Source organism: Sapajus apella, unplaced genomic scaffold, assembly GCF_009761245.1.
Source record: "Sapajus apella isolate SASKATOON/1434 unplaced genomic scaffold, GSC_monkey_1.0 scaffold55, whole genome shotgun sequence".
Lineage (NCBI taxonomy): Eukaryota > Metazoa > Chordata > Mammalia > Primates > Cebidae > Sapajus > Sapajus apella.
In genome coordinates this window covers 11,484,492-11,510,392 of record NW_022436995.1, presented here as the reverse complement: position 1 = coordinate 11,510,392, position 25,901 = coordinate 11,484,492, and the positions used below count along the sequence as shown (strand labels likewise).

Here is a 25,901-nt window from a genome sequence, read left to right as displayed (position 1 = left end):
TTTACAATCCCAACAGTGCACAAGGGTTCTAATTTCTACACATTCTTGCTAACACTTGTTCTTATTCCCTTTTTTGGGGGATGTTAAGCATGCCTAATGAGTGTGAGGTTATATCTCACTGTGGTTTTGATTTGCTTTTCTCTGATGATTAGTGACATTGGACATCTTTTTATATGTTTATTGGCTATTTGTGTATTGTTTTTGTAGAAATCTCTATTCAAGTCCTTGGCCCATTTAAAAATCTTTGTTGTTGTTGAGTCATGGTAATTAAAAAATGTAATTTATGTATTAGCCCCTTCTTTGACATGTGATTTGAAAATATTTCTGTGCATTCTCTAGGTTGTCTTTTTATTCTGTTGATTGTTTCCCTTGCTGCACAGAAGTCTGCTATAGTTTCATTGGTCTATTGGTCTATTTTTGGTTTTGTAGCTGAGCTTTTGGTGTCACATCCAGGAAATCATTGCCAAATCCAATTTATGAAGTTTTCTTCTAGGAGTTTTATAGTTTGGGGTCTTATGTTTAGGTCTTCAATCAATTTTGAGTCATTTTTCACATCTGGTATAAGATAAAGGTTCAACTTTATTCTTTTGCACGTGGATATCCAGTTTTCCCAACACTGTTGAAGAGATTGTTCTTTCTCCATTGAGTGCTCTTGGCACCTTGTTTAAGATCATTTCACTGTTGTGTGGGGGTTTATCTATGGGCTCTTGACTTTATTGCATTGGTTTGTATGTCTGTCTTTATGCCACTGTGACACTGTTTTGATTACTATAGCTTCGTAATATGCTTTGAAATCAGGAAGTGTAAGGCCTCCAACATCCTTCTTCCTTTTCAAGACTGTTTGCCTATTTGAGGTCCCTTGAGATTCCATATACATTTTAAGATTATTTTTCTATTTCTGCAAAAAATGCCATTGGGATTTTGATAGGGATTGCACTGATCTCTGGATTGCCTCGGGTGGTATTGACATCTTAACGGTATTAAATTTTCCAAATCTGTGAACCTGGGATATCTTTAGATTTATTTGTCACTTCTTTAATTTCAAAAATGTTTTGTCATTTTCAGTGTACAATTTTTTTTAACCTATTTGACTAGGCTTATTCCTAAAAATTAATTCTTTTTGATAATATTGTAAATGGAATCATTTTCTTAATTTTGTTTTTGGATTGTTCATTGTTATTGTATAGAAATGCAACAGATTTTTGTGTGCTGATGTTTCTCTCCCAAACCTTTCCTGAATTTATTCTAACAGGTTTTTGTTTCATTTGTGTGTGTGAGTATGTGTGTATGCGTAATCTTTAAAATCTTTTTTTTAAAAATAAGATCATGTCATTTGAGAACAGAGATGATTCAACTTCCTTTCTGGTTTGGATGTCTTTTGTTTGTTTTTCCTGCCTAATTGCCTTCCAATACTATGCTAAATGGAAATGGTGAGAACAGCATCTTTGTCTTCTGCCTGATCTTAGAGGAAAAGCTTTCAGTTTTCCACGGTCGAGTATAATGTTAGCAGTAGGCTTTTCCTATATGGTCTTTATTATACTGAGGCAGTTTCCTTCTAGTCCCAGTTTTTTGAGTATTTTTATCATGAAAGGATGTTGAATCTTGTCAAATGCTTTTTCTATATCAACTTACATGATCATTGTGATTTTTGGTCTTTATTCTGTTAAGGTGGTATATTACGTTGAGTTTCATATCTTGAAATGTCCTTGCATTCCAGGAATAAAGATTATACACTCGATCATGGTGTATAATCTTTTAAATGTGCTATTGGATTAGGTTTGACCCTTCATTGTTTTGATTGTTTTTGAAGCAAATACCAGGTGTCTTATCACTTGATTCATTTGATCTAAAAATATTTTAATATATATTTTTAAAACATGGGGATTTTAAGAAATAATTATAACATCATCACATCAGAAACCTCAGTTTACTGTAATTCTTTAATGCCATGTAATATCCCATCAGTAGTCTTATTTTCTCATTTTATTTTTATAGATATAGTTTGTTTAATCAGGGTACTTAAGTTCTATGACTTATGATTGCTTCATAGGTTTCTGGTCACTTTTAATCTATAGGTTAAATTCTGTCTTTTTAATCTTGCCATATTTTGTTTAAGAAACCATGGTTTACTCTATGATATGTCTTTCTGATCACATCCTGTGATGTAATCTTTGTGATATAGTTTATTATAGTTTCTGTCCCCTGTATTTCTTGTAAATTGTTAGTTCTAGAGGTTTGGTTGGATTTTTATTTTTAAATGTTTTCTTAAACTACTTCTTACATGGTGATAGGATGGCATATGACCATCAGAAGGTGCTTAAGATCTGGTTATCTTCTTGTAATGTTAGTAGCCACTGAGGATCATTGCCTAGATTTATTGAGTTGGGATTGCAAAATGGTGACATGCTATTAGTCTTTTTTTTTTTTTTTGCTGTAATCCTTTTATAAACTTACCTATATTAACTATTTGGTTATCCTGAGGTACAGTTGATGTAGGAAAGGCAGAATAAATGCTTGAACTTTTTTTTTTTTTTTACTTCTTTGTTAATTTTTTAAAGAAGTGTTTTTCTGCTTAGTAATGTTAAAGCAAACTAAATATGGCCTGAGAAGGACTCTGTACTTCTATATTTGAGTTCTTGTGCATGAACCTTAACCTAACTTAATAAGTAGACAAGATTGAAAACCAAATTTAGGAGTATGTGTCCGTAAAAATAGCTCAGTCTTGGCCAATCCCAGCAGCCACATACTTCAACCACTCATACACTGCTGAGTGTTCAAACTGTATTCAAATAAGGCAAATGCCAACCTGTAACCAATGCAGCTGTTTCTGTACCTCACTTCCGATTTCTATACATCATTTCCCTTTTTAATCTATAAATTTGTTCTGACCACGAGGCATCCCTGGAATCTCACGAAATCTGCTGTGATTCTGGGGACTGCCTGATTTCTGAATTGTTCATTGTTCATTTAAACTCCTTTAAATTTAATTTAGCTGAAGTTTTTCTTTTAACAGTAACTCTGACCTGGAGCAGGACCCCTTGCGACTATCGCCAGTGCCTACAATTTTGGGGCATAACCATCTGCCGTGCCTCGTACTAAGATCATTCACATCTATTAGCTATTTGATTTTACATAGATAGTTTCTCTGTTGTTATCTTTGCTTTGTAGTTGAGGGCACTGATGCCTAGAAAGTGTAAATAAATTGTGCCACTGGTGTACAGCAGGTAGGTATCAGAGCTGGACTCTGAACCCAGGTTTGCCTGACTTTTGAGTCAGGCAAAATTCTGAAGAACAAGTGTTTTAAAAACTAAAGTGCTTTTTGAAGAGTCCAGTGGGATTTGTAGACTGGTAAAGAAAGCTTGAGGTGTGGGATGTGCAGGAGTAAGTGTGAAGAAGAATCTTTTATTGACAACGAGCAATGGAATCATTTGCTCAGTTGCAATCAACTGAGCCACACTCACGGGCTAACTGCCATCATCTCAGGTCAATAGATATTTGTTGTCTGAATGTGGATAGTTTACTGGGAAACAATGTTGCTGGTAAATGGGTGTTACAGATTTAGCCTATTTAACAATTTAGTCAAAGAGGAAAGGATTCATGAAGCAGATATGGATTCTGGTCCTTAAGGTGGGTAAGAATCTAGTGACTACCAAATTACTTACTGAAAAATTAGTTTTATAGTTTCAAACCAGACACAGAAGAAACCTTAGATATAGTCAAATTAGAATGGAGCTGGGGAGACAGACAGTAAACTAATGAACAGGTAAACATCTGATATAGTGGCAGATACTAATGAGCTCCTTGCAGATAAATAAAACAGGGCACAAGGATAAAGAGTGGTGGGATAGAGTGGGACATGGGCTGTTTAGATGCCAAGGTCTGAGAAGCCCCCTCTGAGGAAGTGACATTGGAGAAGAACCTGAAAGTAGGGGAAGAAGAACTTTATAGGCAAAGGGGACAGCAAAGGGGTGGGAATTTGCTTAGGGCTCTTGGGAAATAGCTATGAAGGATGCTGTGAGAGCAGGATAGGAGATTAAGCCCCAGAGGCTGGGGAGGTGGCAGGCAGCTCAGGACATCCATAACACTAGGAGACACAAATCCTATCTCCTGAGGATGGGCAGCTCATTATATGGCTTTAGTTACTTGTTGCTGATTTCCCCCTTCCTTTGCCTTTGCTGTCCTATTTCTAGAAAGAATGTGCTTGCTTTGTTACTCAAAGGACAGGGCCTGAGTTCCATCACAGATTTCCTCTGAAGGAGGGTGAAATAGACTGGGCAGAGTCTCTGGGTTTAGCCAAATGAATCCATTGTGGTATCTTGTGGTTTGGGGGGAAAAATCATTGCTTCAGAAACAAGATATGGTCTATGACTCTTATATATTTTATAATTAGAATATGGGCCTAATGTTTTAAAGTTAAATTGTAGGAAACGCATTTCTTGTGGAAGTTCATGGCAGAATTTTTAATGGGCAGCATGATCTATAATTTAGCAGCTACCTCCTTTCTATAAACACTTGTGTTAGAATGTTTTGCATTCCCATGAAACAATTTTCCCAAATGTGTCTTTTTGGAGGAAGTGTAAATTATTCTCATGCTATTGTGGTAATGAGAACATGGTAAAAAAATAAATAAAATAAAAACAAAAACCCTGAGCTTGCACTGGTCTTGGTAATATAAGAAATGTTGATACAAGTATGTGATCATAGAGAATACAGAGAATTTATCTGCTTTGTCCCCAAATGGAGATTTTTTTTTTAAATAGTCTAGCTCATTGTCTTATGTGTATTTGCCTCTTTTAGTGTTTAATCAGTTTTTTTTAAATCCAATGAATCCAGGTAATTTGACTTTCCACCAATAAAATATTAACTTGTCATATTAGGCAGGCGCTAAACTTGGAAATTAAAAGTAATGAGTTAAATTTAAAATTTGTTGAAAAGTATTCATCATGATGTATTCTATTTAATGTTTTGGCAGTGCCTCTGGCTGTTCTCATTTAACATGCTAGGAGACAGACTGGCAGCAGTTGTAAGCTGAAACCTGGTTGTATGCAGAATGAGACTGATAGGGGTACAAAATAAAATGGAGAAAATTCGAAAGTGTTACTGTGTGTGTTTCCTTAAAGTGTGACACGTTTGCTTAAAATAGAATTTTATATTCTGTTTGTCAAGGCTATTATAACTTCATGTTAGATGATCCTAAGACTGAAATTGGTTTTACATTTTGTTTTGTGGAATAACCAAATTTGTCTCTTAAAATGTTGTCATTATGTCACACAATTTGTTTTGATATAATAAGCATATTTTACAATATGTTTGAGTCATTTTCCCTAGTAGACCTGAAATTTATTACTCAGAGGAAAAGCATGCATTTACAATATATTCTTAGCTGCTCCTTTCTATCATTCAGCTGTCAAGTCCTATGGAATCTAAAATAAAACTCAACCAATGGGAGACAGCCTCCACACTGTTTACTGGACGATTGGGATGTGGACAGTTTTATCATGCACTGCAGCGTCTGTGTTGCAGTGTTGAGGCAGCAGGATGCAGAGTGCTGTTCCAGTTTTCCAGAGGGGTCCCAGAACGGGACAACTTTGAAAGCTTCTAAAGCATAAGAAATAGACAGAGTTACTGTACCTGACTTGGGGCTGCTCTTAATCAAGTGCTGCGTTGCAAGGAAGATAATATTCGAGCGTTATGAAGGCGGAGAAGGATCCTGAAGAAGAAGAAAATATCGTTAGAGATCCAAGCTAAGTGTAGCACAGCATGTGAGGGACTGAGTCACTTCAGGAGTTTGTTTGAGGGTTTTCTTTGTTAGCAACAGAGATTTGTAACTTAATGCAAAGTGGTTTGCCGTTAGCAACAAGAAACTAAATCCTGTCTATGATGAACTGTTGGTTTTCTTGTGCTCCTAAGAACAGAGTAGGTATCCCAGTAGTCTAGTTTAACAAAAGATTATTGGTTAAGCTCTCAGAACTGTGTTCTTTGAAAGTGCACTACTGTTTTATTAATTTGGTTTGTTTTATTATTTTCTTTCTGATTTAGTTGATTAGTAGATTGGGGTTAGTAATAGAAAACAAAAGTTCTTCTTTCTTTCTCTGGGTTTAAAAAGCATATGATAAAATCTTAATAATTGTAGTGTTACTGTTACGTGACAGTAAACCAGAGCTGAAAATGGTGCTTGATATGAAAATCATATGCTAATGTGAGATTTTAATCACATTTAATTCTCTTTAAAGAAAGCCTTACATTTGGATTTTTACAACTTTTTGGTGATTTAAATAGCTCTTTTCTCCACCAGTAAGATTACTTGGAAATAAACTTGAGATTGTTTTAATTGTAAGGCTAGACTAATCAATGTAGAGCAAGCATTTGTGTGTTAAACATGATTTAATTTTTTAGGCATTTAAAAACACAATGTCTTGTAAGCTTATGTCCATTACCATTCCCCAAATTAGAGTCAGTAAACTGTTTTGTTTCTGTTTTAAAGCTTAAGAAAGGTGATGCGTAAAATGTAGTTTAGACTTGGAGCCCGTAGGTCGAGTTATTTTATACTTGTAGTTGGCACTTTAAACTTTGAAGCCTGGAGGAAGTGGGTTCATCACCAAATTTAACTAATTTAGAGACAATTCTAAAATCTGTATGGGTGCTTGAACCAGGTTCCATTAAAATATTAAATTTCAGCAGTGAGTTAAAATTTTAATGTATTTTTCTTTTTTCATATTTAGTTTTCATATTCATTTTCTACATCAAGTATTTAATTTTACATTGCTTAAGAAAATTGGTGATGGTGATTTTTTTTAACTTTATGTTTATAGGGAATAGTAAATATAAAATTATCATATTGATCAAACATTTAGAGGATATTCAGGTGATTTGAGTTTTTTTTCTCAAGAGATTTGTTAGGGTATTTGTGGCCATGTGATTTATTTTGTCAGTTAAGTGAAAAATGCCATGTCTTTTTTTGTTGTTGTTCTAGAAATAATAGTGGATTTAGCATAGAATTTACTAGTAAATTGGTATATTTTAAAAGGCTAAAATATCACCTGTTTAAGTAAGATGTGTTTTAGTTCTGTGTTTCAACATTTCTGCTTGAGAAAGGATCTAAGTTTTTGACTTCAGAATGCCTTGAATGTATTTTCTCTGATCAAAGTTAAATATAACCCTGATACGATTAAAATGTACATTATATGAGACACCCTCCGTAAAAACCCCACCTTTAATCTTCTAAATACACATACACAGAATTTTTATTAAAGTTAAAAATCCATTTTTTTTTTTACAAAATAATACATGTGGAATGTAAAAAGGGAGAAAATGAAAGTAACCTGTAATCTTAATATTTTCAGATTTTAAACGGTTAATACTTTAGAGTCTGTCATTTTTAGTTTTTTCTCTGTAAAAGTTTCATTTGATTCTAATATATAAACATAATGAATTGCTTTCTCTGTAGAATGTGTGTGTGTGAATATATAATTTGCCTCCATAAATATATTTCCAACAGTACTTTTTAAATAAATGTGTATGGGGGTTGGGGGGAGTAGTTTCTTAAAATGTATATAGAATTCCACTGCATCTAAGAGTCCTAGGAAATGTGTAACCAGAGCCAAATCTGAAAGTGTGATTTGAAATCCGAAAGGGTATGGGAAAAGCACACTGATTTTAGAACTACTGAAGTCATGGTTGGGCTTGAACACTTAAGACATTTACTGTTCCTGGGGCCTTGGCTTTTCTTACCTGCTGAATGGAGATGATAATTTTAGTTTACTAGGGTTTATTGGGACTTTAGTGCCTGGTACAGGGTAGGTGTTCGGTAGTTATTTATTTCTTTTTTTGCCCCAAAGGCATAGAGAACTGGGCAGAGAACAAAAGAAACATGCTTTCCCTCAAAAGTATAATTTTAAATGTTTCTTGTATATCGTGTGTTTTGGGAAGATTTTATAACTCTGCTCTCCTAATGAAGTTAGCACAGAAGGGAGAAGGAAATTTGGAATGCAATTGGAAAATAAGTGATGTATTATGCAGCACTACTTTCCCTTCTCTTTTCTTTCCTTCTTTGGAAAACCTTAAGTAATGTAGTATGCCATATTTACTTTTTTTTTTTCCTTTTTGTAGCATGCAACAGATTGGAATAAATATGATGACCGATTGATGAAAGCAGCAGAAAGGGGGGATGTAGAAAAAGTGTCCTCAATCCTTGCTAAAAAGGGTGTCAATCCAGGCAAACTAGATGTGGAAGGCAGATCTGTGTAAGTATTATTGGTGATAAAAGCATGTCTGAAGGGAATTTGGATAGTCTTGGGATACAAATGAAACTTGTGAATTGTGGTTATCAATTAAGAAATTCTTATTAAGAATTAAGAAATTATTACTTATTAAGAAATTCTGCTAAAACCTGCACTATAAAATCTTTTAAACAAACTAATAATTGTTCTCAATTTAAAAGTTTCCAGTCTAGAGAAAGAACACTAGAATACTATCCAGTGGTTTAGAATTGTTTAAGCCCTGTGACAAACCACAGCCTGAGGTTATTTGGTACATTTTCATTATAAGCTTTTTTATATTCCTTATCATATTTGCTCTTTGAAGCAGCCTGATAAAAGAAGTGGGAAAAAGTTTATGGAGGTTAAATAATTTGGTCTCATTTCAGGTAAAGTCACAGAGCTGGAAAGTGAACCCAAGCTTTCTGTCTTTGAAGAGTTCTGTAAATCATACTATCTTTTCTCCCAACCCTCAGTCCATTTTTATACTTGGATAATTTGTTTAAATGAGAATGCTTAGAGCAGAAAGGAGGCAGAATAACTAGTGTGGTTTAGGGAGATACAGGTAATAATCTTGCCCTTTTGTTTTGTGTTACTGAGGAGAACAGCTGGTTGTATATATGCTCATGGACCATATGCCTGTCTTCTCCCCCTCCCTGTCCCAAATCTTCATTATTTCCCTTCTCGTTGTGGATGGGGAGCAGTTGGGTTAAAGGGTAGATCTAAGGTCTGTTACAACTCTCTATACTTACAGCATTTAAAACCTTATCTGGGAACTCTTCCAAAGTTAGAGGTGAAAAGTCTCATTTCTTAAAATTCTTCTCAGTCTTGTACTTGCATGAGTTTATTCAGAATATTATAACTGGAACCAGATACTAAATATAGAAATGAATATGAGGAAGTGAATAGTTAATGTGTGATGTGGGTCACTACCTTGGAATGCTTAGATATTAAATACAGTAAAGATAACAAAACAGGACTATAAATTACGTAGTTTTTAAGAGCAATGAAGTTTGAAAAGTTTCAAGTTCATAATGTTTCACTTTTATCAAGCAGCGTTTTGATAGCTATGGAAACGCTGGTTATTTTGAAACTTGCCCGTTTTTACTGAATTTTAAGCTAATTTATAGGGCTCATCGTGTAAATTGTGAAAATTTAATATCCAAAAGTGACATTGCTTTCATGTTTCTTTTTTCTCAAATGTTAATATGTTAAAAGGTGAAGGGAATCTTCTTTGGGATAAAACTTTTCAGTGAAACCTACATCACTGAAATCAGTTCTGCCCTTCTTACTTTGAATGTTTTGAGTGAATGGTGGCCCGAGTTTTCTTTGGAGTTTTTGATATAAGGTCCAATTTTGAGTGACATTAAATAGATATAATGGTGTAATTTGATGAACTATGAACTTTGTGAAATATTTGAGGAGTGTTAGTCTTGAGGTTTTCATTGTAGAGACTGGAATTCTTTCTAGGATTCATAAAATATTTCTCTTTTTTTACTCACACATACACTTTATTCTTAAAGCATATTGTATTTAGTCAAGTATGGGACATGTTACAAATATATTTTCTTTATAATTTGCAATTATAAAAACAATTTGTTTCAAATGATTATTTTTAATTTTGAAATTCATTTATAAATTTAAGACAAAAGAATATGTGCTTCTTGAGGTCAATTTGATTTCAAAAATGAAATAGAAGCCTATCCATAGTTACTGCAAGGATCTGCTTTCTTCCTGTTCACCTCTCTCCTAAGGTACAGTCCTTCGAGGGCCAACCCAAGATGGGGAAGATTCACCAAAGATTCTCTTGCTACTTGGAGAGCAGTGGACTCCAGTTCGTATCTCCCCATTTCCTCAGGGCTGTCACACTGCTGTTCAGCCTCCTGTTTATCTGGAATCAGCAAATGTTCCCCGGGAAAAAGTGGCCTCAAATACTAAGCTCAATTCTCTGGGCCTTCGTCCTACCCTGCATCCTGGCCCAGTAATTTTTTGCTATTTTGTTAGCTCACTGACACCGTTAAGCATAAGTCTCATATTTTGTGCAGTTTTTCTAGTTGCCCTCAGTAGTAACGTTTGTACAAGTTACATATATCTCCTGTTACGGAAGCAGAAGTCCATGTCTTGTTTTTTAAAAAAGAAAACATAGAGTTGCTTTTTAAATTGCAAAACAGTATTTTTTATAAAGCAATTTTTCAAATTTCCTATACAATTCTTTGCATATGTTTTAATGATTGATATATCTTCTTTCCAAAACACATCTATTTATAGCACATCAGCATTAATAATGCATTGTAGATTTGTTGTGATTTCTGCCCTATTGTACATCATCATTATGTTGATCTCTTTTGAAGAAAGAGGTCTTCCAAATTTTGTGAGCTAAGAAATGAAAACAAGCAAACAACAAAAACAATGATATCTCTAAGATTGCTGGGAGACTACCTTTGCTTAAAGGAAATTAGCATTCTTCAAAAGGTTCTAATGGTACATTGCATAATATAATTCCCAGTTTCAGTGTGACAGAGAGATTATAAGATGGAGATACTCAGCCTTATAGCAATTTAATTATTCTAGTAGAAGGAGAACTTACCTGACTCTTAAGAACACAATATTCCTTTTACCAGAAACATCTTTCTAATTCAGATTGTACACAAGCCTGCTTTACTTGGTAGTGCTTGGTCTATTTGCATTTATATCTGTTATAACACTAATGGCATCGCAAGACTGAGTCTTGTAATATCTGGAAATTTGCAAGCTATCTTGAGATTTTGTCTCCAAGCATGCAGTTATTCAAATATTTGAGGATTTGCCATTTGTCTGGCACTGTTATTGTTTCTGGGGATGTAATAGGAAGCAAAACCAGAGAAAAATCCCTGCTTTGGTTGAGTTTATAGTTGATAGACCATACAGAAAGTTGGTAATGAATTTGTCTATTGTGTTACAAAATATTAAGTCCTGTATAGAATAATAAAGGCAGAGATTGGGGGAACTGGGAATACTGAGGTTTGGGTGAATGGGGAAATGTGAACAATTTTAATGATGTGGTCAGGGAAGACCTCTGCTGAGAGTGTGCTACAAGATTGTACCTGTATCCTGGAACCTCCTGAGCACTTTCACATCCTTCGTTTCCTGGCATCTTCAGAATGATTATTGCACTTGTTTAAGGCCTCAGTTCTCTTTCCACCTGAGTTCAACATCCTTTGCCAACAACTATTGTATTTACCAGTTTGGATTTGGTAGAGTGCTATTCAGTGTCAGTGGCAGTTCTGTTTTTGGTTTTTTTTTTTTTAACTCAGCATAATTCATAGGTTCACAGAATGTCAGTTCTCCTTACACGCAAAATATCTCTGTAAATGTTTGTTGATTAATAAAATATTAGATGATCAAATAAATAATGAAATACTGTTAATTAGAATTTTGAATACTTGATGGCTTAAAGTTAGGTTTTTAACTTTAACTTGCCTTATTAGGAAACTTATTCAATTTTTCCTGTTCATGTCCCCAGGCCTTTGAACAAAAGGAAGAATTAGTTGATAGTTGGTGATTAGTTGACACCGTTTGGGAAGAAGGCGCTGGTTCTTTTCTGATTTTAAGGGTAGTTTAGCTTGTTTTGAAAGCTTTTCTAAGTCAGGTTTAGTTTGATAATTCTAAAGAGAAGAGGTAAGTGTTTGGATCTCTCTTTGGCCTCAGCATTCTGTTAAACTAAATAAATAATGAAACTATGTGAAACTACATAAAATAATCTGATAGAAATTTTTCAGTGCATTTATTAAGCTCCAAGCACCAGTACTTTTGCTATTAAAATGATAAACTTTAGAGTTAATGGTATTATAGTATAAACTTACTCTTATTAAGGCTTTTGCACATAACCATAGTTCATTGATTCTAAGCAGGTATTTTTAGAAAGTATTGGCCCCTTATTAAATGAGATAGGTGTTCTAATGTTTAAAATGTGTGTGTGTGTGTGTGTGTGTGTATGTTAAATAAGGGAGGTGACATTAATGTAACATTTAAAGTGACCTTTGGTAGCTTCCTTAGCATAACAAATATTTTGTTTTTGTTTAGCTTCCATGTTGTGGCCTCAAAGGGGAATCTTGAGTGTTTGAATGCCATCCTTATACATGGAGTTGATATTACAACCAGTGACACTGCAGGTATGTTTGCCTCTGTCGTTAATTGCAAAACATAAACCAAATACAAACATTGTCCACTGCTAATATTTTTACCCAGCCCTAAATGTGATTTAAAAAGAGATGTCCTCAATTTTCTGTTTTTAAATACCCGAGAAAGAGTTTACTTCTGAGGTATTGTGGGAGTGGTCAAGTATAGGGAATTTAGGAGAAAGGATTGCTTTACTGACGAGCAGTTGGAGACCTGAATTCTAGTGCAAGTCCTAGTAGTGTTACAGGATCCTAAAATCTCAGATTTTGAAGAACCATTAGGGGCCATTTAGTTTATATTCATACACTATTGATTAATGAATCATTTCTATTGTGAGGTCATTTGGCATTTGGTTGGACGTTTCTTGTGGTGGAGAACCAACTGCCTCATAACAACATTATCATCAATGACGACAATAATAACAAGAGTAGCTGACAGGTGTATAACATTTAATAGCTATTCTTCTAAGCGCTTTGCCTACTCATTTTATCCCCACATCAACCCAGTGAGATTCTGAGGCCCTGAGCTGTTAAGTAACTCGACCCAAGGCCCTTCAGTAGCTAATTCGAAGTCAGAATCTGTATTCTTAACCATTATGCCTCATAAGGAAGTCATTCTGTACCTAGCTATATTTATAAAAAATCATTTTTAATAGAGAATCAAAATATTTTTCTCACTCAGTTTTCTGCTTACACTTATTCTCAGTTTGTCTGTCCTTTAAAATCTTTCAACAGAAGTTTGTACATCAAAGGTAGACCTTTGAGTATTTGAATATAGCTATCTCTTTTGTTCCATGAGAGTGCTAGTTTTCTATCTATCAGTATAAACATTCTCACTTATCTGGGACTGTTGACAACTTACTTCTTTGTAGTTCTACTTTGTTTTTCTATTAAATATAGGAGGTGACCCAGAACTGAAAGGTTTTTGTTTGTTTTCATAATTTTTTATTCTGTGATTCCATGAATGGGCAAATTTATGTTACTATGCTTTAGATCTGATGCTTCCTTGATTTTTTGCTGCCATATCTCAAGTGGATTTGGTATTTTCTTAGCCCTGACCCGACATTTTTCTGTGACGTAACTTTCTGTAGCATTTTATCGAACACCGGGTCTGTTGCCACTGTGCCTAACCCTACCATCTCCACTTCATGCTCTTACTTTACATGTACATAAGTTATTTTAGTCACTTTTCACAATGTGGAATGTTTGTAGGACACTTGTCTCTAAACAGGAGCAAATTGAAATTTGAAATGATCACATCTGATTGACTTGTAATTAGAGGATGTTTGGGTGTGGATGAATATATTGTGCTTGCACCTATTGAAAGACCTTAAAGACCTGGACTCAGTATATTTTGTTTTGCAGCCTGGTTAGTCGGCTACACGGAAGTGACCAGAGAGTTGAAAGCCAATTTATTTATCCATCCAAGATGAATAAAACATAAATTACTTTTCTAGCAAAAAGGTCTACTTATAAAATCAAATTATGGTGTTTTTGTTTTTGTTTTTTTCTGACAGGGTTTAGCTCTGTCACTTAGGCTAGACTGTGGTGGCATGATCATGGCTACTGTAGCCTTGAACTCCTGTGCTCAAGTGATCCTCTGGCCTCAGCCTCCTGAGTAGCCGGGACTATAGGCATGCTCCACTACACCTGATTAATTTTTGTATATTTTGTGGAGATGGGATTTCACTATGTTGCCCGGGCTGGTCTCAAACTCCCAGGCTAAAGCAATCCACCTGCCAAGGCCTCTCAAAGTGCTGGGATTACAGATGTGAGCCACTGTGTCCGGCCCCCAAATTATATTTTCATAAGTTTGTGGCCAGGTGTGGTGTCTCATGCCTGTAATCTTAGCACTTTGGGAGGCCAAAGCAGCAGGATTCCTTGAGGCCAGGGATTCAAGACCTGCCCGGGCAATACAGTGAGACCCTGTCTCTGCACAAAATAAAAGTGAGCTGTGGATGGTGGCACGAGCCTATAGTCTTAGCTGCTCTGGAGGCTGAGCTGTGAGGATCGTTTGAGCCCAGGCATTTGAGGCTGCACTGAGCTGTGAGGCTGCACTCTAGCCTGCACGACAGAGTGAAACCTTGTCTCTGAAAAATAAACTGAAAAGCAGTTTGTGAGATTAGAGGGAAATTAAGAGCATTGCATGTTAGAAGTTGGAATAGTCTGGTGAAATCCTTGTATCTTTCACCATCCAAGAGGTGTTTGTATAAAGAAATATAACTAGCAAAAATAGTGTTTGGAGGCAGGAAGTTAGTTCTCTAAAAGTTACCTTTTCTGGCATTCAGAATTAACCTTTCAGATTATCTGGTAACGTCTACCCCTTTTGGCATTTCTTTTAAAATCCACATTTTATACACATTATATTTGAACAAGTTGACTGGTTTTCAGAGATACAATTTCATAATAAATTGAATTTTAGCTGAAGCATGAAAATCAGTTGAGGAATACCCTTGCTATGACTTACACTTTTAACCTTCTCAGTTTTCAGTGTCCACACTGCCTATTTGGAAATGTTACATGAAATCTCAGTATTTATTTCTCTCTCTTCTTTCCTCATCGTCTTTCTCTCCCTTCCCTTTTCTCTGTGCCAGTGTAATTACCTACTGTGTTTTAGGTACTGTTGTACATGCTGCGTATATAGTGGTGAATACAACAAAGTTCCTGCTTGTTACAGATTTGTATAATTAATTTTTCTTTCTACCTTCATTGTTTTGGTTATGTATATTATCTCTTCTTAAAATATCCAACTAGATGAAACATCTTTGGAAACTTAAAATATACTTACAGATTAAATATCTTGTCAACTAGTTTTGGAAGAAGCTAATTACATTTCTTTTAAAATCCTCAATTCACATATGAAGAAGATAATCCTTCATATGTATTTTAAATTATTTATTTTATAGGGAGAAATGCTCTTCACCTGGCTGCTAAGTATGGACATGCGTTGTGTCTGCAAAAACTTCTACAGGTAGTGGAAGTGGTTAATACTTCAGCTTTATTATTTTGACTACAAACCATAGATGAGTTTTTAATGTGTTTTTGGAATTTGAGATCAAAGAGGATAGTAAACTAACTTTGAGTATGAGCTTACATATTTTTTTCCATCATTTGTGAAGGAATGTGGACAATAAAGAGCAGAAACTCTGAGGGAAGCGAATTGCATAACTCAGTGTATTAAAAATAAATAACAAAGGCTTGACCTTCCTGTTGACATTAGCTGAAGGTTGGAATTTTTTGTTGTCTAGACTATCATGTAAGATAAAGTCATACAACATAGGATCTATATATTTCTATACAAACATAGATAATTTATACTACATAATATTGTTATATTTTTAATCAGGTAACCACAAAATTCTAACTAGTTGGCTAATTAAAGTTTCCATCAAAGATTTTAGTCATACACTTTTATAAATATATTTGCCACGAAGTTTCATGGCAAAACTCACTTGCTTTTCTGATTAAGTAGCTCAAGTTTTAATTCTTGGTGGAAAAAAAAACCCAAACAATACATATTTTCCTGTATTTCATGCCATTCATTATAATGTACCATATGTTTCCTGTTTGGTTAAACATTGTTAATTTAGTTATATAATGTTACTGTATTTGTTCCATGTCAAAATATTTAATGGATTGTCTGATAGTCTTTAGCTTCTTTGATAAGTGGAATGTTTTAAGATTAAATAACAGCTGTTCATCTGAGATTGGATATCTAATTTTAAAATGAAACTTTCCTAGGTTACTAAGTTTTCTATATTTTAACAGTACAACTGTCCCACTGAACATGCAGACTTGCAGGGAAGAACTGCACTTCACGATGCAGGTAAGCAGAGGTCTCCCTTGAATACAAATATTTGTTAAAATGTCTAGTCATTAGAATTAATTTCAGGATTTTAACACATAGTTATTTTTATAATTCATGGAGAAACAAAGAATATTAAAAAGCTGAATGCACAAATTTGAAATTTATCAGGTTATACAGCTTAAAAAGATTCAGTCAATATTTACAGGCCAGTTTGCTAGGTACTAAAGGTACAAAGGTAGATAAACTATAACCTTGCAAGGAGCTCCAAGCTGTGTGTGTGTGTGTGTGTGTGTGTGTGTGTGTGTGTGTGTGTGTGAGAGAGAGAGAGAGAGAGAGAGAGAGAGAGAGAGAGAATGAGAAACTGTGTGTGTATGTGTGTGTCTGTGTTTCATATCTTTGGGAATTGGAGAAATGGGAAGAAGACTTTCCTTAAACAAGGTTTAAACCTCTTTTTTCTCATTTGTAAAATGAAGTTAATATTACTACTGCAATAAGTAGTATTAATAAGTATAATCAAATCATAAGTAGTGCCTGGCACATAATTTCTTAATTAATAGTGGTGGTAGTTGTTTTCTTTTAGAGATGTCAGTGCTGAATTTCATATCACTGTGAATGTGCTATATCTTAAAAGAGATTTATACTGATAATTTTTAGAGATTTTATTATACTTGTGTGTCTGAATTTATTTGCATTATTCTTAAGGTATCTTAAAGAATGCACTTTGAAAAAAGTGATATATTTAGGTATTTTTAGAATGTAAGATATCCTTACCTCTTGCTAAGTCTGATATTCCTACATTAAACTCTAAGGTCAAAGGAAAAAAAGTCTACCTTTTCATGTATATGGAATATATGCAGTAGATTAAGGTGGTCTGCATTAAAGACATACTATACTTCAAATTTCCTTCAAATTTTTCTACCTTAATTAAAAACATTTTTGCTTTTTGTATTTTATGTGCTTTTATGATAATTCCTCAGACAATGCATTTTTTTAATATAGAATGGTATTACTGTATTTGCAAAGCATTTTTTCATTATCATTTGAGCCTCACAATGACCCCTGTGAGTTACCTGTATATTTTATTCTCCCCGCTGTTAAAACTGGCACAACTTGACCAATTGAAAACTTAGTATTTGTTAGTTAGATGCATTAGCTAGGGTGGAAACTAAGTTGCTATAACAAAAGAACTCCAATGTCAGCTGCTTATTTAAAAAATTGTTGAGTGATATATGTTGACAGGTGACTCAGTGCCATTTTTAAACTGTATTCTTTCTATCTTGTTTCTCCACCTACCTCTGGGTATCTTCGTTAACTACAAGGTTGAAGCAGAGTTGTGGTCATAGCAGTATTCTAGCTAGTAGGAAGGAGAAGGAGAGAGCGTAGAGGAATACATCCCCAAAGTCTAGAGCTCAGACTTAGAAGTAGTAGATTATTCTCCATTCATATTCTACTGATAGGAGCAAAATCAGTTGGCTATATTTATTTGCAGGGGAGGCTCAGAAAAATAGATACTCACTAGGTGACTAGTCATATTCTACCTACTGTATAGTAAGAGAAGAGGAGAACAAATTTTGCTAAAATATTTCATTTTCTACTACAATTCAACTCTCTGGCCTTCCAAATATCTCCAAAGCTCCTACTTCCCACACACTCCCAAAGGAGAGGATATGACATATAAAGCACCTCATTTACTTCATCTAGCTCAAATTCTAGGATTTCTAGGTGATATGCAATTTTCTCTTTGGCTCTTCATGGTCTAGTAATTTGCAAACTCTCAAATTCATGATGGTTAACATTTTAAAATTCTCATTTATAATTGGACCAAAAGGGTTGCTAATTTTACAGTTCCTGAATTAATGTGTTCAGGTTCAGTTTATCTTTTTCTTAAGGCTGATTATACATTTTATATAAAAGATTTGCTGGATTAGAGGTGAGAAGTGAAAATTTCCTTGATTTTCTTATGTTTGGTTTAATTCTACTATTTCACCAAGAAAAAAAAGAATGCTTACTTCATCAGCACTTTTTGTGCTTATAATTTATGTCAACTCATAAGACTTAAAAAATTCATGGGGATTGTAAACATAATCCTATTTTATGAATTTAACAATAATTTTTCCTAATATAAATATGAACCATAGTGTTAGTCAAAGAAGCATAATGTGATTTTATAATTATTAGCAAAAGACCTTACTTTGCATAACTAAAGTTGGACATTGCAATCTCTGCTTTTATGAGAAATATGAGTTGTATGATTCATACTTTACTTACTGTGACTGTTCTATAAAAAATGGATATGATCTTTAAAAAAACTGAGCCAACACTTCAAGGATCAAGTCAGTTATAGCCATGTTTAAAAATATACTGTAAGTACGAAATTTAACTTTGATTTTTATTATCTGTGCTTATCCTTAGAATAGTAGTGTATTCTTGTCTTCTGCAAGGTTGACATTATTCCTTGGTCCTAATAAATTATAGACAATTTATAATATGATCTTGTCTAATCCATTTTCAGATGAAAAATTGATGTGTTTAATGCTAAACTAAGAGTGAAGGATGTGAATCTTGGTAGTTTAGGAACTGAAGAACTTATTTACCTAGAATAACACCATGTGTCTTACCAGCAGATGTTCACCATTTATCATTTTCCTTTGTTCCTTAAAGCAATGGCAGATTGTCCTTCTAGCATACAGCTGCTTTGTGACCATGGGGCCTCTGTGAATGCCAAAGATGTAGTAAGTTAGTTTATGTTTATTCTCATTTCAACTCATGTGTTCTAACTTTTACATTTTGGGAGATCTGTTGTCTTAATGCTGTTTTATTTTTCCTGTTGCTTAGGATGGGCGGACACCACTTGTTCTGGCTACTCAGATGTGTAGGCCGACAATATGTCAACTGCTGATAGATAGAGGAGCGGATGTTAATTCCAGAGACAAACAAAACAGGTAATTCTTTTATCATGGCTCCCCAGATACCAGCTGGATACACAGGGATGGAAAGGCCAAGTCAAAGTTGCAGCTCTGTTCTCCCACTTGGCCTTTCTTTCCCCTGGGTTCTCCCCTTCCTTGGCTTGCTTTTACTTGGAATTAACATCTACTTCTCAGTTTTCTTCAGAGTCTGCTGAAGAAAGAAGGAGAGGGAAATAGAGAAAATGACAGGGTAAATGTGGACAAAAAAGCAGTGATTAGGTCCTATATTTGGATCAAAGAACTGAAGGAAAGAGGAATTATATCTCAAGTGTTTTAAGCGTAAAAAACTCTTTAATGAAATGGGTGCAAATAAGATACATGGGAGAAGAATTTTAAAATTACATCTATAGTTACTTCTTCATTAGTGAATCTTTTTTCTTGGGTGTTCTGGAAATTAATATGTTTCAGTATAGATTTTCTCAAAGTGTTTTTTCTTCTTACTCTGCCAGGGTACAGTGCCATCTTCTCTGAACCTGTCCATTTCTGTTTTGCAAGGTCCCTTGGTTTATTTTTGCTTCTGTATTTGATATTATTTTAGTTGGTATGCTGTAATAATTTCTACCCAGAAGTCTCCGTATCTCTGTCTGCAGGTCTAATATATCATAGTGCTTGCTGTCTTACAATATTGATGTTTATGGTCACAAAGTATCTGAAATACACCCCCTCCATTTAATTCAAGTATTACAGTAAATTAAACTAAAATTTCTGGGATTTTTCTAGTTAATTACTAGTAAAATTGTTGGTTTCTTTTGACTTAGTTTTATTCTTCCAAACATGTATTCTATTGTTTGTAGTTCATTAGAATTATAAAAGTATAAAAATTAGCCTTTGTCAGATTGTATAGCTGTAATTGTTTACACATCTCAAAGGAGGAAATTTTTAAGCAGTTAAATCATGTGATTAAGAAAGTGGCTTTTTAATATTACTTTGTTTTTGTAGATACTATAATCAGATTCCAAGCATGATGAAGAATATTGGATATTAAAATTAAATTTTATGGCCAGGCGTGGTGGCTCATGCCTGTGATCCTGGCACTTTGGGAGCCTAAGGTGGGCGGATCACTTGAAGTCAGGAGTTCAAGACCAGCCTGCCCAACATGGCACAACCACATCTCTACCAAAAATATAAAAATTAGCCAGGTGTGGTGGCGCGCACCTGTAATCCCAGCTACCCAAGAGGCTGAGGCTGGAGAATTGCTGGAACCCAGGAGACAGAGGTTGCAGTGAGCTGAGATTGTGCCACTGCAGTCTAACCTGGGCAACAGAGTGAGATTCTGTCTCAAAAAAAAAAAGAGAAAAAATAATAATAAAATTAAATTTTAGGATCAGAGAGGGATATTCTGGTTGATCTACATATAATGCTTTGTATTTTTTGTAGCTCTTATATTTTTCAAAGCACTTTATCTGTGTTTTTTCATTGGGAGTTCACAAAAAGCCAATGAGGCAGGGAAGTGTATATTGTATAGACTAAATAGCAGATGGTTTTAAACATAATTTATAACCCCAGTTTCTAATACTTTATATTCAAGGTTTCTTTTTTCCTGTTTTATATTTTGCATTTTTTAAATAACAAAAACTTTGTTAATGCTTGTTTTGTACAGAATTTGTTATCAGCAACCACAGGGGAGTTGGGGAACAAGGCAGGAATATGAGAAACACAGCATACCTAGTGGAGAGAAGGCAAGAGTCAGTTTCCTTAAGAAATCCAATATTCACAATTGAAGACTGAGTTAGATATAGGATAAGTAATTTCATTTAATTATGGGTTGATTAGCTCAACCCTAAAAAAATAGAGGATTAGACAAAATAATTTCTCGGGTCCTTCTAGATTTCCATGACAATTTAATTATTTTGTTGCGTGATTAGTATTTGCTGAGGTACTGTGAGATGTTCGAGTGCCATTGGTTCTATCGCAGCAAAGTAAAGCAGTGATGCCTGTTGCATGGGGTTAGTTGTAGTCTGAAGATGTGAAGGTCTTCAGGTAGAAGAATCAAGGTTCTTCTAAGTAGGAACATCAGGAATGGAATCTGATACTTCTCTTGGAGGAGAAGGGATTCATAGGTTTGCATGATGTGATTCAGTTCATGAAGAGACTGGAACAGTTGGGTTTTGAGCACATGGGTGACAGTATTAGTTGTGGACAATTTTTATGGTGATTATTTACCTGTAGGACATTGAAGAAGTTGAATAAATGAGGTTTGCTTGGTAGTAGAAGTAGTTAAAGTATATAAGGAGATAGAATATTTTAGCTTTGCAAATTAAGACACAAAGCAGGTGTTTTTTATAAATGCAATGAACTTAAAATATAATATAAAGTAAAATCTATATCTGTAACAGGCATGACTTCTTAAAGCAGTGTCTATTCTTTAAGAAGGGAGCCTCTGGCAGAATGTGTCTGCAATATTTCCTTGGATTTTTCTCAGTCTTTTACTCTTCATTTTTCCATTTAGAACTGCCCTCATGCTAGGTTGCGAGTATGGTTGCAGAGATGCAGTAGAAGTCTTAATTAAAAATGGTGCTGATTTAAGCTTGCTGGATGCCCTTGGCCATGATAGTTCTTACTATGCAAGAATTGGTGACAATCTGGACATTCTAACCTTGTTGAAGACTGCATCGGAAAATACCAACAAAGGTATCAGCAGTTTTCTGTGACTAGAAAAGTCCACGTTAACAAGGAGCCACTTTCTAAAGACTTAGGTGGCAGAACTACAGTTTATAAGAAGGAAAACATTACTTACTGATAAACACTGTTGGTTCATCTCCCTCTATAACATGGAGATTTATTTATGTGTTTTTTTGGTGAAGAGGGGTAAAGCTCCTAACTTTTATACTTTTACAAAGTTTTAAAGAAAGAATCGTTGTTTAAACATGTATATAAAATATTCAGCTGATATTTATCAAATGCCTATGCCATGATTGTTGTGTTTTCTCAAAACAGGAAAATACAGAAAAGCACAATGAATAAAGTTAGTCACGCATTATCACTAAGGAGCCTCTCTTAACATTTTGAGAAATATTCTTCTAGTCATTTCCCATAAACTTGAATTCACCTGTAAATCTGAGTTGCAGCTTACGTTTTTATGTAACACATCTTGAAGGCCTTTTCCTCATAAATATTTTTTCTATAGTATGATTTTTGTTGGTTTATAAGATTCCATTTATTTAAGTTTCATTTAATAAAGCAATTTTCTACATGTAGTGTTTAAGCTATTTATAATTATTCATTAGTATGCAAAGGTTGTGACTGTCCTTATGTATAAATATTTTAGTATATTTTTATTACCCTTTAGTGTCAATTCCTAGAAATTGAATCACTGAGTTTCAGGGCATGCACATTTCATTAAGCTTTTGATCTATGTTGACAAATTGCCTTTTAATTTAGGAACTTTTAAAATTCCTCCCCCCTCCTTTTTTTTTTTTTTCAGAGATGGGGTCTGTCTTTGTTGCCCAGGCTAGAGTACAGTAGTGCCATCATAGCTCACTATAGCCTCGAACTCCTGGGCTCAAGCTATCTTCCTGCCTCAGCCTCTTGAGTAGTTGGGACTGTAGGCATGCACCACCATGCCCAGCTAATTTTTTATATTTTTTTGTAGAGATGGGGTCTTGCCATGTTGCCCAGACTAGTCTTGAACTCCTAGCCTCAAGTGATCCTCCTGCCTCAGCCTCCCAAAGTGCTGGGATTACAGGTGTAAGCCACTATACCCAGCCTAAATAAATTTTCCATTTTTTACCTGCCTCCCCTCCTTAGTTTTTAATGTTACCTACTTGAATGTTGTTATAAAAAACTTGCTAATTTGGTAGGCAAAAATGAGATTTCATTATTGTTTTAAGCATATGTTTTGGAAATAAAACAAAAAAGTTGTAAGCTCTAGAAGAAACTTTCAAGTTTATTTATTTAATATTGACTCAATTGTATAGTTAGGGAATGCATATCTACCCCCAGTTGACCTACCATTTTGTCGTTTCTCTTTTTCTCTCTTAAAATCTTAGGGAGAGAACTTTGGAAGAAAGGACCATCTTTGCAACAGGTATATCTTAATTTTTAATTTTTAAAAATTGTATGTATTGTACAGTTTAAGTAAAGGGCTTTGAGAAACTAGTTAATTGTTATGCATAGCTCTTCTGAGTTTAAATGCATTCTATCCCTCTTCTCAGTTAATCAAGCCCTTGTAGATTCTGGGTATTTAGATCATGAGGTCCTATTAAGATATTGCCACTTAGCTTGAGACACAGTAGATCTCAATTTCAATGAAGGTACCCAGTGGGAAAGAAATAGCCTCCTGATGTGAGCATTCAACTCTTTCAAGTATTAGACATTGTAACTTGTTAAATGATGAACTGTAGCTTGGTAGATCATAGACAGTTTCCCCCTAGTTTCTCTTAATAACAGAGCAAAATATTTACTCTTATGGGAAAATTCTTTCAGTGTAATAAGAAATGAAGAAAACAGAGTTCTAAACTGATTATATATTGTGATTTCAATGCTACTGTTAGCATTTTTATTTCTTCAGTCTTTTTTTCTCTGTGTGTTTAATTGAGGACTTTACAAAATAACAACACATGAAATAATTCTTGCTTTGCACTAATTTTATTATTAAAGTACTGTTTAACCCTGTTTTGATGTCCCACTTTGTGAAATGTCTTATGCTTTCGACTAATCTATTTGTGTTAAGTGGGGTTGGTTTACAGCACTATGGCTCAAAAGCTAGTGTAGGCAGCTTTCCTCTCCTGCTGGCTGTTCCCTTCCAGGCTTTTCTCTAGTGAGAGGAACCTAAGCACTTGCAAACCCTGAAGAGAAAGTAATCAGGTACTTTGAGCAATTCTGATCATCCTGTGTCATTTTTCTACCTCTCACCTCAATCTGAAAGTTACATTAAAAAATTTTGTTACTTTATTTTACTTTTAAGTTCTGGGATACATGTGCTGAACGTGCAGTTTTGTTACATAGATATACATGTGGCATGGTGGTTTGTGCACCTATCATGAAAGTTACATTAAAGCTTGTTTTGCTTTTTAATCCATCTGAATTAATATGTTAATGCATGGGTCATGTCTGTTGATACTTTTCCATCTGGAGCATCTCTTCCAACCTTCTCCTCTGTGCCTCATATAACCTAAGTGTAAGTAGAGTGAGAAAAATGTACACTACTATGTCTGTACTAGCTGTCTCACACAGAACCAGAGAAAAATGATTTCTGAAATATATAGATATTTAAAAAGAATTATTGAATATTAATACGGGAACAGTGCTGTGCTCAATGCTCTAGGAAATATTGAAGTGAATACAGGAGTTAATATTCTACTAGGAACAGAATGACACTGCTCCTAATTACTGTGTTTCCAGCGTTTATTGAATAAAGTTGTTAAAAATATGTGGAAAATAGGATTTCTTATACTAAGGCACATGTAATCTCTTTTATCAAGTATCGTTGCAAATGTAAGACTCACTCAGTTGTTTGTTCCACAGATAGCTGTTGAACACTTACAACATGGCAACTACTGTTTTAAGTGCTGGGGATATTGTAGTGTACAGTCTTTGCCCTTAGGGAACTCCCAGCTTAGTCAGAGATGAAAAATAAGCACAGGAATATTTAGTATCTTAGCAGATGCTATGAAGAAAAACAAAAGACAATTAAGGGATGAAGAAGGAGTGGGTGGAGGTCTGTGGGAGACGCCTCACAGGCCAAGGGAAGGGCAGGTGCCCAGCCCCTGATGAGGGCGCAGGGTAGACATGTCCATGAGGCGGGAGCAGGTTTGACATGCCCATGGGGCAGCAGCAGACAAGTGTGACAGGAACGATGTGCCCATCATGGAGGGAGCAGAAGAGACTGCTAAAGTAACAAAGTACTAGGTTAGGAAGGGCTTTGTATGTTAAGGACTTTGGATATGTATCCACCAATAACTACCAGATGGCAGAAGGCAGGATGTGTGTACCCCAATCAGTGGAGCCAAGAGGTGCAAGAGAGGTTCTTGTAGTGTGCTCATAGCAAGACTTGTCAGGAAGGTGGATCTTTAATTAAGAATGGGATTGATACAGTATGTCTGAGCTGGAATATAGTGGAGGCAGTAGGTGAGGATTCTGAAGTGAAGGCTGGGAATGAAAGTGGTATGGTCAGGTGAGCTGTGAGAAGATGTCAGATCCCACTTGAAGAACAGCCCTTTGGTAGAAGGAATGAGGCTAGAAACACAGGGCCAAATTGTGGATATAGAATATTTTTTAAATGGGACTTGTTCTTCTAGCTCTAGGTCCAGGCCCACTCGAATGATAGTTTAAAAACATGATCAAGCAAAACTAAACAAATAATGTAAAACGTGAAAAAATTAGCTCAAAGAATTGAAGTAGTAGTTTTTTTTTTTTAATAATCAGAAAGGAAGAAAGAAATAGCTTTCTACATTAGCTATTGTAGATATTTAAAGATCATTTGTGGTTTTTTTTTTAAAGGGGGGTTATTTGTTCTTGTTTAATAATCATTTTGTGTTTTTGTTAAAGCAAATCTCTAAGCTGGAATAAAGTTGCAAAGCAGTAAGTTACAAAAACAGAACATATACCCAACCAAGTTGTTTAGAGACCTTTTTATATAGCTTGGGTCAGAAGACTATCTCTTCCTTACCATACCTCTTGATATTTTATTTAGGCGGTGCTCAGAGAAGTAAATAATTTCTGTATTGTCTTTCAAAATTAATAGACTTCCGCTTCCTCCTCCTTTGTTTTTAAA

General features: G+C 34.8%; 1 protein-coding gene across 4 annotated transcripts in view; it reads left to right on the top strand.

Moving 5' to 3' along the window:
* Positions 1-2,830: 2,830 nt before the first annotated feature.
* Positions 2,831-25,901, top strand: part of UACA (uveal autoantigen with coiled-coil domains and ankyrin repeats) — a 42,841-nt gene continuing 19,770 nt past the window's right edge. Inside the window, exons 1-9 of one of the 4 annotated variants that reach the window (XM_032244662.1) lie at positions 2,831-5,916; positions 8,110-8,243; positions 12,318-12,406; positions 15,319-15,383; positions 16,181-16,238; positions 18,882-18,952; positions 19,056-19,162; positions 21,636-21,817; positions 23,176-23,213. In XM_032244662.1, the coding sequence (XP_032100553.1) occupies positions 5,878-5,916; positions 8,110-8,243; positions 12,318-12,406; positions 15,319-15,383; positions 16,181-16,238; positions 18,882-18,952; positions 19,056-19,162; positions 21,636-21,817; positions 23,176-23,213 (783 nt within the window). In that variant the 5' untranslated portion in view covers positions 2,831-5,877. Of the gene's footprint in view, positions 5,917-7,414; positions 8,009-8,109; positions 8,244-12,317; positions 12,407-15,318; positions 15,384-16,180; positions 16,239-18,881; positions 18,953-19,055; positions 19,163-21,635; positions 21,818-23,175; positions 23,214-25,380; positions 25,709-25,901 lie in introns of those variants that run through there. The other 3 variants (XM_032244661.1, XM_032244663.1, XM_032244664.1) reach the window with 3 other exon arrangements.